General features: G+C 36.5%; 1 protein-coding gene across 7 annotated transcripts in view; it reads right to left on the bottom strand.

The window, feature by feature from the left end:
- The window catches only part of TRPM6 (transient receptor potential cation channel subfamily M member 6), a 225,809-nt gene that overhangs the window by 169,860 nt on the left and 38,721 nt on the right, over positions 1-17,228 (bottom strand). For 2 of the 7 annotated variants that reach the window (XR_012472393.1, XM_074206651.1), the window contains exon 1: positions 13,847-14,124. The exons of 3 other annotated variants lie outside the window; for them this stretch is intronic. Coding sequence is in view for 2 of the 4 variants with exons in the window: in XM_074206651.1 (XP_074062752.1) it covers positions 13,847-13,864 (18 nt within the window). In the remaining 2 variants the exon portion in view is untranslated. Of the gene's footprint in view, positions 1-1,995; positions 9,284-13,846; positions 14,125-17,228 lie in introns of those variants that run through there. 2 more of the 7 variants (XM_074206656.1, XM_074206653.1) reach the window with 2 other exon arrangements.

Raw genomic sequence — 17,228 nt, 5'->3', positions numbered from 1 at the left:
TAAAACAACTCTGAGAAATCCACTCCTAAGCCAAAAGTAGTAATAACTTCCTAGGACCAGGTACGGGCATATGTTTTATATTTGAACTTGTGATACTGAAACAGTCTAAATTCTAAACAACTCATGCATCAAACCTCAAATTTATCCAAATAAATAAATTCTCTGTATATATATATATATATATATATATATCTTTGTGGCTTGCTGCTCAGATAAACAAGTATTCAGTCTGTTTGTAATTTTAGATTAGTAGGTATTATACTTTTATTCCCTTCCCCAATACCAGAGGCATTAGACTGAGATCAGGAAGGGACCATAATAATCATTTAGTTTAATCTTTTAATTTTACAGAAAGAAAACCACATTTCCTTGACTCCTGCTTATCCATATTACAAAAGTTCTTATTGGGGCAGCTAGGTGGATAGAGCACTGGTCCTGGAGTCAGGAGCACCTGAGTTCAAATCCTGTCTCAGACACTTAATAATTACCTAACTGTGTGACCTTGGGCAAGTCACTTAATCCCATTGCCTTAAATTTAAAAAAAAAGTTCTTATCATGCTATTTAGTTGTCTTCAGAGATGTCTGTCACCCTGCATGGCAAGAGTCAATGAAATATAAATCACAGATTGGGAACTTCTATTTGCAATGCATTAGAAATCTACAAAGAAAAATACTCTTAAGTATGGAAAATAAATAAATACAACATTATCCTAGAGTTAAGAACCTGAAGAGAGGTAAAAAAAAAAATCTAACTTGCATTAATTCCTTAGTAACATAAACTTGAGGGAAAGGACTGTCTTATTTGCCTATCTTTTTATGGCCAGCTCTTTGTATAGTTATTTATCTATAAAAGAAATTCCAGACTACAGAAAACTTTTTTTTTTGTTGGATAAATGGGACATCCATGACATAGATTAGATAGATAGTTGATAAATATATTTATATAGGTATCAACAAGTATTTAGTAAAAGCCCATTTACTACCTATGTATGATGCACAGTACTAGAAATAGAAAGACAAAACTGAAAAATTCCCTGCCCTCAAAATGGGCAAGATATTTCTCACACAGCTCAATGTAGACAATGCACTAGAATGATAACTGAAGCAGGAGAACACTGGACAGAGAGAAGTACTGTAATCTTTTCCCTTTCTATGCTAGAAACAAATATTGCAATCCAGACAAATGTTAAATCCTTTTCTTTCTATATTGCCAAACTATTTTCCATTATGTATTGGCCATGCAAGTTGTAATTAGGTCTGATACTAGACTCCCCCTGGGCTCTATGGATTCCAGACTTTTGTTATCCAGACATGAGCAATAGATATCTGCCTTGCCTCCCATCAAAGACAGCATGCTCAAAGGGGTCTTTCCCTTTTCCACTCTCTTGTTCCTTCACTGATTTGGTCTGCTGCCTCTAGCTGCTTCTATGCTGCCCTGTCGCCCTACCAACTGGGAAGCCTCCTCTGCCTTGGTAAGTTATTTTTTTTTTAGGTTTTTGCAAAGCAAATGGGGTCAAGTGGCTTGCCCAAGGCCACATGGCTAGGTAATTATTAAGTGTCTGAGGTCGGATTTGAACCCAAGGCTGGTGCTCTATCCACTGTGCCACCTAGCCACCCCATGCCTTAGTACATTATTAAAGAAGTCTTAACCTCCCGTGAAAAATTTACCTGACTAGTTTTTTCTTTTATCACTTAATCTTTTGCAGTAATTCATGAAATAAAATTATGCCTTTTTCTTATTCTTCTTGGTCAATGACTGCTCATCCTTCCATCAATAACAGTATTTGTCAAACTGTGAAAAATAGAAAGATGGAGTCCCTTGTGACAAAGCTGTTTTCTTTCTTTTTAAAGTCACTAGTTATAAAAGCTAAAGAACTCTCCGGCAAAACAACCAGACAGAAAATTCCAATCTTGTACTACTTGGTATTTACCTTTAAATTTTGTTCCAGATTGTTTAAAATCTTAACAGTTAGGCTTAAATTAGTTTATATTTACCTTAGAGATTAGTCTGAGAATTCCAAAAAGTGTCCAGATTTGAATTTTGAGTCTTTCTACCACTTTTCTCTCTTAATTCAACAATGTTCACTTGTTTACCATCTGGTCAAAGAGTAAACCTGTCAGTGTGTAACAAGGCAAGATGAGGACAAAAGCTTGCTGTGGGTTATATGTTGATAAAGTTACAACAGAGGCTGACAGTAGTCACAAAGGTTAACAAGGATTAACTGAGCCAGACCAAAGATCTGAAGAACACTTATTTTATAAATAAATTGGTTGTGGATGAACAGTTCCTTCTCTTTTTAAATGATGCAGTTCTACTTTGTCCCATAAAAATACCATGTATGGGGAAAAACAGATCCATTTTTACAAAACTCAAATGGGGGTAAGAAGAATGGGAGGGGAAGAAACTGTTTATGTTCAAGTTTTAGTCTCACTTTTATCTTCTAAAAATCATCAGTAAAATGCTGTTTTTCCCTATGAGATTGTCTCCAATTCATTCTTCCTATATCATTTTTACTTAGTTATTAACATGTTATCTTTCCTCCCTGAGGGTAATACCATGTCTTCACCTTTCTTTGCATAGTAGCCACTTAATAAATGCAAGGGACTGACTAACAAATGACTTTAAAAGAAACAGAGGAACAATAAAGAGGACTCTAGCTGGGTTTTAGCATTGAAAAGGATGAAAGCTGTAGGATAATATCTTGAAGAAATGTAAGGATCAAGATAATATTTTTAAATATTTAAAGAGGATTTATATAGACATATTTGCATCTAATAGTAACTGGGGGCAAAAAAGAAGAAATTTACATAATAACTTTATTACATATTTAAAAGAAATAGCAAGTTGTACATGATAGAATTGCAGTTTCATGAGCAATCTTTTTTTAAATTATACTGTTAAGGCAATGCTTGTTTGATTCCATAAATAGAAAATAAAATAAATAGAAATTATACTGAACAAAATTGGTAGTGGAAAATGTGCCACTGAAGAACGGTTTGAAGATAAAGCAAGGCAATGAATCATTGAATCTTTTTAACTGGAATGGACTTTAGTGCTTAACTGAAAAAACAATTCTCACTATACCATACTTGGATAAATCATTCTCATTATCTCTTTTCTGGATTACTCCAATTGTCTCTTAATTGATCTTTATCTTAAGTCTCTCTCCCCACCAATCTATCTTTTACACAGTTGCCAGAATGAGAGTTGTTGGGCTGATAATTTCATCGTGAACATTTATCCCACAAAAATTAGCAAATCATATAAATAAGGGCTTGATTTGTTGAGTTTTGGGGTTTTTTTTATTATTGTCTAGGGTTAAGAAAGTGACAGAGAAAATGTCAACAGTGAATCCTTCCAGTTAATAAACATTTACCAAGCACACTTTGCTAAAGCACAGGGCTGATCATTTCACTCACTTATTCAATAAGTCCTCCAGTGACTCCCTTTGGCCTATGGGATCAAATACAAACTCCTCTGTGTGGCATTTAAAGTTTGTCATAAACTGACCACAAGCTATCTTTCCAAGTTTATTACAAATTATTCCTTTTGGGGGCAGCTAGGTGGCATAGTGCTCAGGACTATCTGGGTTCAAATCCGACCTCAGACACTTAATAATGACCTAGCTGTGTGGCCTTGGGCAAGCCACTTAACCCTATTTGCCTTGCAAAAACCTAAAAAAACAAACAAAAAAAATTATTCCTTTTTAAGCCCTCTACATTCCTACCAAACTGGTCTTCTTGATATTTCTCACTTAGAACATTTGGTCCATACCTCTGTGCCTTTCTACAGGTTGTTCTCTCATTCCTATTCACCTTCACCTAGCTTGTTTCACCAATCAACTCATGCAATTATTTCCTCTAGGTTTTCCTGTTCTCTACCAGTGAATCCTCCTGGAAACTACCCTTCATGTACTTTGTTTATATTACATGTCCACATTTACATATGGTTATTCATTTTCTCCAATGGAACATCATGTTTGTCCTTTCTCTCAAAGAAGACCGTGACATCAGAGAGATGATGTCATGGCAAGCAAGTGAATTGGATTTGAGTGAGGAGGGTGCTAAGCTAGGACAGCTTCTCAAGAGTCATCTGGGTCTAGTAGCCAGATATGGATCAGGATGACTAGAGATGACCCAAGATGTGAAACAATCAGGGTTAAGTGAACTGCCCAAGATCATATAACTAGTAAGGATCAAGTGTCTGAGGCCAAATTTGAACTCAGGTCCTCCTGATGCCAGTATTGGTGCTCTAGCCATTAAAACACCTGCTTATCCCCAATAGAACTTATGCTCCAGAAGAGCAAAGACCATTATCTAGAGCATACTAGATCCTTTAATAAACGCTTATTAGTTAACTAGTAAATTGATTAGTCATCTGGTCAGGCCTTGAAGACTGCCTCCAAAGGTAAGTCTATTCAACTTTTTGATAGTTCTAATGATTAGGCTTTTATTAATGTGAAGCCTTAATTTTTCCTCTTTTCAGACCTTTCCAGACATCAACACCAGACCTGCCCTGAAGTCCACCCTTGAATTTCCCTCTCAACTGAGTCTCCTCACCTTGGAGTCATCTCCAGAAAGTAAAGCAGGCAAAAAGCTCATCTGGTTCTTAGGAATACAAAGGAAGAAATGGATAGCACTGCTGCTCCAACAGTCTCTCCTCAACAGAGAAGTCAAGAAGTAATTTTCTAGATCAAGTATCAAAAATCCCTCATTTTCTGCATTGAGGAATGATGGTTATAAGTTGAATAATTATTTTAATACTTGCTGTTATTGATTACATTTCTGAACAATTCTTGTTGCAATCAATTAGTCTTTGCCTTCTCTGCTTTGGCTCTTGGAATAATAATGATGATTCTCATACAAGGAAGGGAGTTTTTTAGACCTTTAAGAATTGCCCAGGGGCGGCTAGGTGGCATAGTGGATAAAGCACCGGCCTTGGAGTCAGGAGTACCTGGGTTCAAATCCGGTCTCAGACATTTAATAATTACCTAGCTGTGTGGCCTTGGGCAAGCTACTTAACCCCATTTGCCTTGCAAAAAAAAAAAAAAACTAAAAAAAACCTAAAAGAATTGCCCAGCAGAATTCAACCCAATTTAATGTGATCTTATAATGCCAGTTTAAAAAAAAATGATCCAGTGTGAAGTTTTAAATATTAACATTGTCAATTTTAAATAAATATTTCAGTCTTTAGCATATAAAAAAGAACATTCTAGTTCTCCACTGTACTGGTCCCACCTTCTCTCAGAAGAGAGTTCCTCCAAATGCCTCTTGACTTGTCAGACTTCAACACCATACCCCTTGACAATACTTTCATATCTCCAGGACATTCAGTTCACAATGTCTAACTAGGCAGTTAGATATGTGAGACAGAGGTTCCCAAGGGAGGTTAAGGCTGGGCAAGGAGATCTGAGAGTCATCTGTATAGAGATGATAATCAAAATTATGAGAATTATGAGATCACTAAGTGAAATAGTAGAGACAGAAGAGAAAAGGGCCCAGGAAAGAACCTTGAGGTTAGTGGAACTGATTGAGAAGCATTGGACAGACAGGTATGAGAAGAATCAAGAGAGGAGAGAGTATCAAAGAGAAGAGGATGATCCACAGTGTCAGACTTCAGAGAGATTAAGAAAGTCAAGACAAAAATTGAAAAAAGGACATTGAATTTGGCAAATAAAGCGTTAGTAACTTTAGAGGGCAGTTTCAATTTAATTATAAGGTTAGAGATCAGACTACAAAGTTGAAAAGGGAGTGAGAAGAAAGTAGAGATACTTGTAGACAGTTCTCTCAAGGTTAGCCACTAAAGTTAGAGAACTGAATCAAAGTGCAGAGTTTTGAGGATGGGAGGAGGGTTGTGGTCTGTCTGCATTTGTACTTAAAACATTAGTATCACATAAGATGAGGTGAGGTGGTCATTTTTATTACTTTTAGACTTTTCTTATTGGAATTGGGAAATATATAAGTGGGAGAAGAAAACATATAAGCAGATCCTTTCACCCTGGATTTGGTGGAAAAAAAGAAAAAGGAAACCAAACCTAAGTTATTTTTCCAAGACCCTTCTGTTTAGACAAAGTTCTTCTGTCCTTCTACAGAAGCAAACTCTACAATTCATCAGTCTGACCTGAATATTCAAAGTACACTTTAGACTTTATCTTAGAGATCTTTTCCTAATCTTTTCTTGTACAAGTGAAATCAGAACCAGTGAGGCAAGAGGGGAAATTTTCCTTCTGAATCATACAGTTCAAAACTACCCTCCAAAGAGAAAGCAGAAAACAGAAATATGTTCTTAATGTCCTATCAGAGATATTACCTTTCTTCTTTACCAAAAAATGGAACAAGGTAATGAATGAATGAAGGAATGAATGAATGAATGAATTGGATGGATGGATGGATAAAATCCTACACAAAATGAGGGACTACTGTTGTAGAAGATTGCACATAGTGTCTGATCCAATTGATAACTTAGTTGGTTTTGCTGAACTGTTTTCTTTTTTTTCTTCTTCCTTTTAACTCTTTTTTACAACAGAAGATTCACTGATTATGGAAAGGATATGTTTAAAAATGAATGTGATAAAACAAAGAGCAGAAATGAAATGATTTTAATAAGTAAATATAAATTAAAAGGTCATTATATCTCTCATCATCTTTACTCCCAAGAGCTAGGTCCTAGATTTATCATGGAGATAACTGGTACTTCATAATGAAGGTCAGCATGCTAGACCTGGAGCTAAAAAAAAATAAGGTGTATATAATAGTTCTAACACTTACAAGACATATGATTTTCAAGTCAATGTTCTTCTTTGGGTTTCAGTTTTCTCATTTGTAATACTGACATAATAATCCCTAGACTACTACCTCACAGGATTTGGACCTCACAGAAGGTTCCTTTTGAGTGCTATATAGTTATGATTATTATTCCCCATTTACTATTTTAATGTCTCATTCTAAAATTCACTTATTTATTTTTAAATGCAACTTTTTTTTACTAAAGTCATGGCTTATTTTAATACTTATTATAAAGTATTCATTTATTCATTTCACTATCAAGATCAAGAATCATCCCTGGTTCCCTATTGTCTCTTTTTTTTATTTTTTTATTTTTTTAGAAAGATTTCATTTATTTTGAATTTTACAATTTTCCCTCTAATCTTGGTTCCCTCTTCCCAGTTTGTTAGTCTTTACAGTATTTCCATGGTAGACATTGATGCAAGTTGAATTTACACACTGTAAATCCCTTCCACTGCTCTTCCTCCCTTTCTTCTCCTATTGAACAGCAACAACAAAAATCTCATAAATGTGAATAGTCTAACAAAACAAATTCCCATCCTGGTCATGCCTGAAAATATGGCTCTCTACAATTTTTCATTGTAGGAGGTAGGTAATCCTAAATTCTCAAATGCAATACCTATAATAAAAAAAAAAGCATGTTTTAGCAGATCCTTCTGTCAAGATTTTAAGAGACAATCTGTTTTCCAGAGCTAAGGTCCAGCAAACAGACTATGCTTTGAGATTGGCATGAGCAATCCTTTGCACTCACTCTTTCAGTGATCTCACTTCTGGCAAAATGTATTGCATAGACCAGTACCAGGTGGTCTATGAGAGATTTATAATTTTCCCTATTTTTCAGGGAATTGAGAGTCAGAAGTAGTCTGCTGTAGCAGAAAGCAATCAATCACCCCTCCTGACACCTGTGCTTATAACTGTTAAGTAAAGCAAGCCAGGGTCGCACTCCTGTTCCGCCATGATAACTCTGTTTCTGGACCCCACTTCAGACTTGAGACAACCAACTTAGTGGCTGTTGCTACAGGTTCCAAAGAACACTTGTATTATCCCAAGAAGTGTCAACATGGAAACTCTTTACTCAAGACCTAAGAATGACTGGTTGTAGTCCTATTTTTGTAGTTTTCATATATAAAAATCCCGCCCTGCCACATCCCATAAGTCTTCCTATTTGGGGGGGATTTCAACTTGCAAACCTGCATTTCTCACTTTGAAATTAATTAAAACACTGTTTGATTCCTGACTCACCTGCTTCTGGCCTGCTTTGTTCACCTCTAGATTCTCACAGGTTAAAGAATTGTCCAGTATGGACTACATTTAAAAATCTTTTGTCACTAGGGCTTGGAGCATGAATCCTTTGATGAGCTTTTTTTCAGCATCAGAAGAGCAACCTAATGATCTCCAAGGACATCATTAAGAAAAAAGCAAGCCTACATGAATATAAAAATTTTGATAGCAGTATTTTTGACAGTTACTGAGACCATGAAACAACATAGTCATTGGTTGGGGAACTTTTGTTGCTTGGTTGTTTCAATCTTTTCTGACTCTTTGTGACTCTACTTGAGATTTTCATGGCAAAGACACTGGTATGATCTGCCATTTTCTTCTCTATGGAATGCCTTAGATGAATCAATGCAGGCTTAAATTGCAGAACCAAGAAAATGCTGATATAGATTGATTATAACAACATAAATGAGCAGTCCAACAACCACAAAATTACAAAAAAAAAATATGGCTTCAAAGAACTACTAGGAAAACAGCCTCCTTTCTCCCCCCACCCCCAGTGTTTTTTGCAGAATTGAGAGATACATGGGTAGGAAACATGGCATCTATTTTCAGACTGATTTTTCAATATATTAACTGGCCTTTCTCTTTTTATTTTTTTAATTCTTTGCCAAACAGAATGATTCCCTGGGAGAAACACAGAGTGAAATTTAGGTAATGTTAAAACAAAAGATATAAACAAAAATATATATTTTTTTAAAAAGAAGACTAGCTTCATCAAGAAAAAGATGGATGGTGGGAAGGATAAGAGAGGGGAGGAAATTTCCCAATACAGCAATAACCCTTGAGGGCAAGCAACTCTAAATATGGGATCTTATCAAATCAGTACTTCTTTGATGTTGCTGGGACTTTTTTAAGAGTTCGCTTAAGAAAAAAAAAAGAGTTCACTTCAAGTAGCGCTAAATTCTTATGTACTAGAATTGATATTGAAAAAACCTCCAAACTTCAACAGTCAGAGAAACATAAAAGTCCTCTAAATAGGCACAGAATGGAGAATGGCTAAACAAATTGTGAAATATGAATGGAATTATTACTCTGCTATATTATTTTGAAGGAGAAATATTTATCTAGCCTTTTCCTTGTCTAACATTTTCTTTTTTATATAAGGTTTTTGCAAGGCAGACAGGGTTAAGTGGCTTGCCCAAGGCCACACAGCTAGGTAATTATTAAGTGTCTGAGACCAGATTTGAACCCAGGTACTCCTGACTTCAGGGCCAGAGCTTTATCCACAATGCCACCTAGCCACCCCTGTCTAACATTTTCTGTGGGCTTCTGACTTCCTCCCTATTGTTCAGTCTAATCCTCTACTTAAATGTAAATTTACTAAGATCACAGAAATCAACCCCAAGCCCTTTCCCCCACCTTCCTCTACCAGTCTGGCTCTTAATCTTCCAAATCATGTCCATAGGGGTCACTCCTTGATCTCATCTCCCAATTTCTCCCTGAACAGAAGGTGGACTAGGTTTTCCATAAAAGTTCAGCCCAGTCTTTTCTCTATGCTGCTGGATCTATGTTGATCCCATTCCAGCCACCTGTTTCATGACTGTTTCCTTTCCCAACTATTTTTGATGTTCTCACTAGCCCACTAGTTTTGTCTTTGTTTAAATTTGCTATCTTCTTAAAAAATCACTTACTTTACCTTGCTAAATTAACTTTTGAATTAACCTTTGAACGTATAAATTAACCTTTGAACCTGAATTAACTTTTGAACTTTTAGGGGTAACCTGGGAATTAAAATTTGAGCCTTTTCTTACCCTCCTGAGTCAGAGAAACTGGTGATTTCTTCACCCAAAATGAAGCCACTTCAATCCTTAAGCCCCCTTCCCCTGAGCCCATTTTTCCAGCTTCATAATAAACATGATGAATACAGTAAGACTTATGAACTGATGCAAAATGAAATAAGAAGGAAAATAATAAACTGTGTAATAATAAACTGTGGCTGAGACTACGTAAATGGAAAAAGAAAAACAAAATGATCAAACTACATGCTGCAAAAATATAATAGCCAAGCTTGTCCCAAATAAGAGATATGGGAAGACATCTACCTCACCTCTTAACCAAAGTGGGGAACTATGCATTTCAAGAAGTATTATTAGGTGCTAAGAGATGGAAATACAAATACAAGTAGAAAGACAGACTCTCATTCTCAAGGAGGACACTCTAATGGAAGATGACAACACATATAAGAAAGATCTAAAAGGGAGAACAGAAAGGTGAAAGATTTGTAGAGAAAACACAGAGTGCAACCAGGATTGAAATGAAACATGGTTGACGTAAACACCTTCCCTAAATACCTCCCATTCTGGGAAGAACCAGAAATCATAGACAGTGGGAAGATACTTCCTAGATGTAAATTCCAGGTATGGAGGAAATTTCAAGATGAAGATTTAGGTATAGAATATCATATATAAAATTAAACTTATAAAATTTGTTTTGTAGATTTTTTTATTTTTTTATACTTTAATATAACAGACAGCCCTCTGGAATGGAGTCAGGAGAAAATACATTTGGAACTATAGCTAAGATTTTACATTTATACATCCACCTATTTAGAAATATATGAAAAAGATAATTTTAAAAATAAGCAGAAAAGAAAATCCTAGTCATCAAAAGGCAGTAATCACAGACATACACACCTGGTGGGGGCTTCAAGCTTCACATCTAAGTATGAGAGTTAGCCATCTGAGGAAGGAGAAATACATGATCCTGACTCCTTATGAATGTTTGTTAGAGTGCCAGCCATACTCTCTCCAATTCTTCTTAAAATTAAACTGGGTGTTACATTGTCTTTATGTGACTGCAAATTGAGAGGATCAGAGAGACTTAGTTTGCAGTATAAAATTTTTCAAGGCTAGTACCTGATCCTTTTTGGAATTTGTCCTGAACTATTTACTCCCTGAATGCTCCATAAAATCTTATATTGCTCCCTAGAAGCTAAATTATGGGCTATCAAAGGAATTATGACTCCTAGAAAGGAAATGAGGTTCAAACAATAGTATAAACTGAAGAGGTGTTTATGAATAATAATACTACATATAAGGATAAAATATGGCATTGATCACTACATTTTCTGATTGAGGTAGTTTAGTTTTTTTTATTTTTAGGTAAGTTGTTTTTTTCAAACTAACTTCATGCTTTGATACCTGTGGTTACCTTCTCCATCAATGCAGATTCTAACCCATCAACATTTTCTCATCCATACCCATTTTTTCTCCATATCTTCCCACAAATTCTCCAAAGAAAAAATTTCCCTTAAATTTACTTCTGTTATATTATGGCCAGTGGAAGTTAGATGGGTTTACTGGATAGAATATTGAGCGTGGAGTCTAGAAAACCCGAGTTCAATTTTGAACTCAACACTTAATAACTATGTGATGCTTGGCAAAGCATCTTCTATTTGTCTCAATTTCCTCAACTGTAAAATGGGGATAATAATAATAGCACCTGCCTAAAAGGGTTGTTGTGAGAATCAAATGAGATAATATTTACAAAACATTTACCCTGTCATACAATATGTGTAACATAATACATGCCTTTAAAAAGATTTCACAGATGGCTAGTATTGTTCTGATAAAAAGGGAATGAAATCTGTGAGATCAAGCCACTTAAGAAAATTACTTGGAAAACAGTGCTTGTGATTGAAAAAAAAAAGGAAATTATATTTCAGTGAATGAATGAGTAAAAGAAGCATTTATTAATTGTTTATTATTTTCCAAGCAAATGGAATATAAGCAGAAAAACAAGACAGTTCCTCTGTAGTTGGATAGATTTCTCACACTGATCCCTACTTATTCCATAATCTAATTAAAGCATAATCAATAAGGCATGCTCATGAAGCCTAGAAATCCAGCCATATAATAGATTTTTTCTTAATCTTGCAGAAAAAAGCATGAAGATTAGATATGAGTATGTGTATATACTTATATATGTATAGCTCTCAAAAACCATGCTTCAGTAGAACTTTAGCACATAAAAGAAAATTCTAGAAAGGTGAAAAGCAGTATTTTCAAAATCATGTTCTTTGGTTTGAATAGACCTGAAAAGGTCTATTCAATATTTGATCATGCCCAAAGATAAAAAGAATTAAATTGACTTAATGGTATCTAAAGGCAACCCCAGGCCCTGTGGAGAAGAAGGAATGAACAGAAGTGACAGATGGGGGATATCAGGCTCTGTAGGTTAAGTCTGCAGGTCAGATGACATTTAGTGGTTGCTAGTAGCCATTGAGTGGGAGAAGTTGAGAAGGCCTTGAGGAAGCAAAGGCAAGGCAACTAATAAAGTGGGGGAGGACGGTGACTCTCACCCCACTTAGTCATGTGAGTAAACCCCTATCAATTCTAGAGAAATCTCAAGTATTCCCCAAATACATCACTGCAAAGATTTCAAAGAGGGGAGAGAGAGAGAGAGAGAGAACAATGTCAATTCTAACTCCTTATCTCTAGGTAATCAAGGGTGATTTTGAAATCCATCATGGAGATTTACATAAACATAATGAAAATATACATGGGTTCAGACTTGTGAGAAGCAGTTTCGGATAGTGGAGGGGGGTGGTCAAGAAAACCTAGTTCTTCTGAATATTCTGGTTAGCTGCATAAAACTAAGCAAATAACTTAAAGCCTTCTAGTGACCTTATGCAACTTTCTAAGTTAAAGAATAGTTGAAAGTATTCACGGGTAAAAGGAGTTTCTACAAGGGAAGTTCCCTACACTTAACAAGTCACAAGTGCAAAAATATGTAGTTAAACATATGTATTTACTATTAATAGCATATATATATATATATATATATATATATATATATATAATTGAAGGGAGGAAATGCCTGTATTTCTGGATTTCCAAACTTCTGGATCACATCTTGTCAATTAGATTATAGATTAATTATAGATTATTACTTAACTTGATCTCTGAAGAAATTCATCCAACTATAAAATCTTCTGTTGTGGTCAGCTTTACAATGGGGACACACACACACACACACACACACACGCACGCACACAAAGAGGCTCGTTAGGGCTCTAGTGCCAGTACCTCAATAGAGTTGGAAGGAATCTTAATTTACAGATAAGGAAACTGAGGCCACGAGAGGTTGAGTGATTTGCCCACGGGTCACAATTTGTAAGCAATAGAGTATTCATTCCATGGTACCACATTTCCGGACTTTACCCAAGTTGTGTTTTTTTTTTAAACTTGGTTAAGATTTAACCAATCTTAATATTTAGTTGTATTGCTCTGTATCTAAATATGTTGAAAGGTCGGGAAAACAAACCCGAAGAGCCGACCGTACAGCTGGAGCCTTCAGATCAGCGGATCTGCCTCCAAATGAGGAACCTCTCACCGCTCCACTCTGATAAACTCAAAGCCAAATAAATATCAATTGAATCTAATTTCTAATTCCAAACAGCAAGTTTTCATTATTATCGTCCTTATAATTAGAATTTCTTAAGATAAGTGAGCACCTGCCCAACTTAAAATCTCCAGCCCGCAATGGCTGGGGAGTACAGACGCTTCCAATGAATTCCTTTACGGTCTCTTCTCGAGCCCGGCTTTTGGTTACCAATGCGCCTCACCCAGGCTAAAAGATCCCGGGATGGGCGAGGCGAGACCCCGGGACTCCCCTTCTCCCCTTCCCAACCCGAGCTTCGCAGCCATTCCCAGCTGGGCAGGAGAACTACAAAGTTAGGAGGAGAAAAGGAGGTTTCCTCTGACTGAGCGACTCCAACTCTCCCCAAGTCCGCCCTCCTCCCAGCTCAAAATAGATCTCCAAAAAAGCCTGGGGTTACCTCGAGCTGAACTCTCATTGTGTCAGGGCAATCCGCGTCTGTCAGTAGATTGATGTGATGCTCAAGGCTGGGCAGTCCCGCTGGACTGAATGGAGGCTTGTGGTTTTCCTCCGAGCCTTCTTCTCCCAGGGGAGAAAGCAAAGCAGACCCCACCTGACTGAGATTCCAACCTCCCGCACCTGCAGTCAGCTTCCTTCCCCTGAGACTTGTCTCCACACGCACGGAGAACAGTGCGGTTTTTAACCCAGTTCCTTGCAGCTCTACTGAACTTCAAGATCCTTGACTCCTCGCTGTCCCTCCCCTTCCCCTCTTACAACCTCCCTAAACCCTTCCCAGGGCACCCCCGCCTTCGGGATTTCCCCAAGCAATTGCACTTCTAATTCTTGTCCTCCTTCCTGGAACCTGACCCTGACAAAGAGTTCTTAAAATGTTTGTGTGTCCTGGACCCCTTCGGCAATCTGCTGAAGTCTCTGGGAATCCTGAATTATATTCATTGCTTACGTTAATCAATTAAGGAAATGCTAAATTGCAGTGAAAATAAAGATGGCACTTTTTTTCTCCATTCAATTTCACGCAGCCCCTGAAATCTGCAGCACAGTTCCTCAAATATAAGCTTGGTCCTGGTTGGGAAGGGTCCCAGACCCTTATCACCTTTCTTGGCTATCCATTCCTTCCTCTATCTTCCAGATTCTCCTCTTGGCCTGGGGCTGCCATTAGATACCATCCACATCAGCTTACTTCATTTTACCTACAGGCATGTCAAACTAATGTGGGAGGAAAACTGCAAAGGTCTCTCTTCAAAAGCAAAGGACACAAATGACCAACTAGGGCTTTCCACTGTGTCCTACCCAAAGAGCATGATGGATCTGCTGTGTTTTCATGGGCTCCTTTGCCCTTAAAATGAAATGCATTGTGAAGGTACTGAGAGTTAAGTGCAGTGAATAGAGATTGGAATCAGAAAGACTGAGTTCAAATATTACCTCAGATACTTGCTAAATGTGTAACCATAGACAAGTCATTTAGCTTCTCTTATTTCCTCATCTATAAAATGAGGCAGATGGGCCTTGTCCCTTTCAGCTCTAAAATCTATCAAATATGCTACATATCAGTCATACATTCCTCTTTCACCATTTCCCAAAGGCTGAATCTGAGGCCTAAATAATTTTACATTTCCATTAAAAGATTTGTGAGTCCTTTACCAGTTAATTTGATCTTTATTAGTGTAAATCCTATCTTTGTGATATTTGGGATTTTCTTGGCAGAGATACTGAAGTTGTTTGTCATTTCCTTCTGCAGTTCATTTTACAGATGAAGAAACTGAGGAAAACAGGGTTAAGTGATTTGACAAGGGTCACACAACTAGTATCAGTCTGGATTTTAATTCAGATCTTTCTAATTCTAGGTCTAGAGCTCTGTCCCCCAAGTCACCTAGCTGTTTGTGGCCTTGATGCATTTCACTTCCCAGTCAAATTCACTTAACTGATGTTTCCTCATTCATAGCATTCCATCTTCCTTCTCCAACCCTTTCACAGGTTGCCCTCTCCTTTGTCTAAAGTTTGCTCCCTCCTCACACCTGCTTTTTGGCATCACCAGGTCCTTAAAAAACTGAACTCAAGGGCCACCTTTCACTGGAGGCCTTCCCTGATTTTTTAGATTTACTGTGTATATATATATTTTGTATTTTTCTTATAAAAACACGTTATTTTCCCACCCTGTTGCCCATAGTATAAGAACTCATTGAAGGAACAGATCACTTCATTTTTCTTTATATTCCCAGACCCCACACAATCTTAGAATATAGTAGATTAATAAATGCTTGTTGAAATACATAATAAATATGTGCTGCATTTAACTGTTCTACCCTCAGACTAAATGTAGGTCAAAGAAATTAACTGCAGAGTTCTATTCTGAGCTAGTTTCTGAGTAGCACTAAAATACAAGTAAAATCACTATTTTTATCATTTAAAAAAACTCCCCAGGGCAACTAGGTGATATAGTGAATAGAGTACTGACCTTGGAGTCAAAAAGACCTAAATTCAGATTCAACCTCAGATCTTTAATAGCTGTGTGACCCTGGGCAAGTCACTTAATCCCAAATACAAAGAAAAACAAAACAAAAAAAATCTATCATGTTGGCAGTTCCATTTTTTTAACTGTTTGCAGATAACAGTAGCAAAGACAAACTGATCTTCATAATGCAAAAAAAACTAGTTACATTTAAGCCATCTCCTTTTTTTCTTCCTATCTTTTATACTTTTTAAAAAATGCCTCTTAAAATCATTTCAAGGTTTTTTCATCATTTCTTTCATAAAATTCTCCTCTTACAATACTGTAAAAAACTAAATATAGGTAACACTTCTCAACTGATCACATCCCAACGAAAATAAAAGTCAATTTCTCATCAGTGACTTAAAGGCATTGAATGGGAAAGAAAGGTTTTCTTTACTTCCTGAATTGCATTAAAAGTCAATTTCTTTACCTGTAAATGAGGAGGAGTAGGGGAAGAGTTAGACAAGATGATTTTTTTTTATAAGATGACTTCTTTTGAAGCTGTTAGGTGCCACAAGTGTACAGAGAGCTGGACCTGGAGTCAAGAAGACCAGAGTTCAAACCCTACCTCAGATATTTTCTAGCTCTGTAACTCCAGGGAAAGTTACTTAATTTCTCTTTGTCTCAGTTTCCACAACTGTAAAATCATGATAATAGCAGCACCTACCTCCCAGGGTAGGCACTATATAAATGCAAGTTCTCTTCTCTGAGATATTAATCTTTAATCTTACAAAGTAAATTATTAGATTGCATAATTTATACTTTTCCACAGAGTACAAGAGAGTTATGATAATGTGGTCAATTATTACAGGTGTATCCCAAAACATTGTAGAGTTGGCCTCATAATCACTCAGGCAAGTTGGTACTTGTGTTATTATTATTGTTGTGACTAATAGCAATAGCCATTCCTATTTTGCCAACTACCAGGTATAAAAAATATTAAGGAGTCTATCCAGTTTGCCCATAACTGCTTTCTGCCCACTTAGCTCACACACTTGTCACTTCAAGTTATTCTGAACATTATACAAGCTACCCTGACTGTTATTCTTTCTACCTATAAACATACATTAACTTTATTCTTCCAAATACTCAATTATCATGAATGAATGAATGAATGAGACCCATTATGTACCAGGCACTGTGATAAGGACTAGAGGCATAAATACAAATAAGCAAGACAAACCTTGTTCTCAAGGAGCTTACATTCTAATGGTGGAAGACTATATATATATATATATATATATATATATATATATATATATATGAGAATGGTAATCAGGGATGAGATATTTGGGGGAGGGATATAAGAAAGAGTGGTGATTAGAAGTAGTGC

The sequence above is a fragment of the Macrotis lagotis genome, chromosome X (genome assembly GCF_037893015.1).
Source record: "Macrotis lagotis isolate mMagLag1 chromosome X, bilby.v1.9.chrom.fasta, whole genome shotgun sequence".
Classification (NCBI taxonomy): Eukaryota; Metazoa; Chordata; class Mammalia; order Peramelemorphia; family Peramelidae; genus Macrotis; species Macrotis lagotis.
Note: the sequence above shows the minus strand (reverse complement) of the source record. Positions and strands in the feature narration are given on the sequence as shown.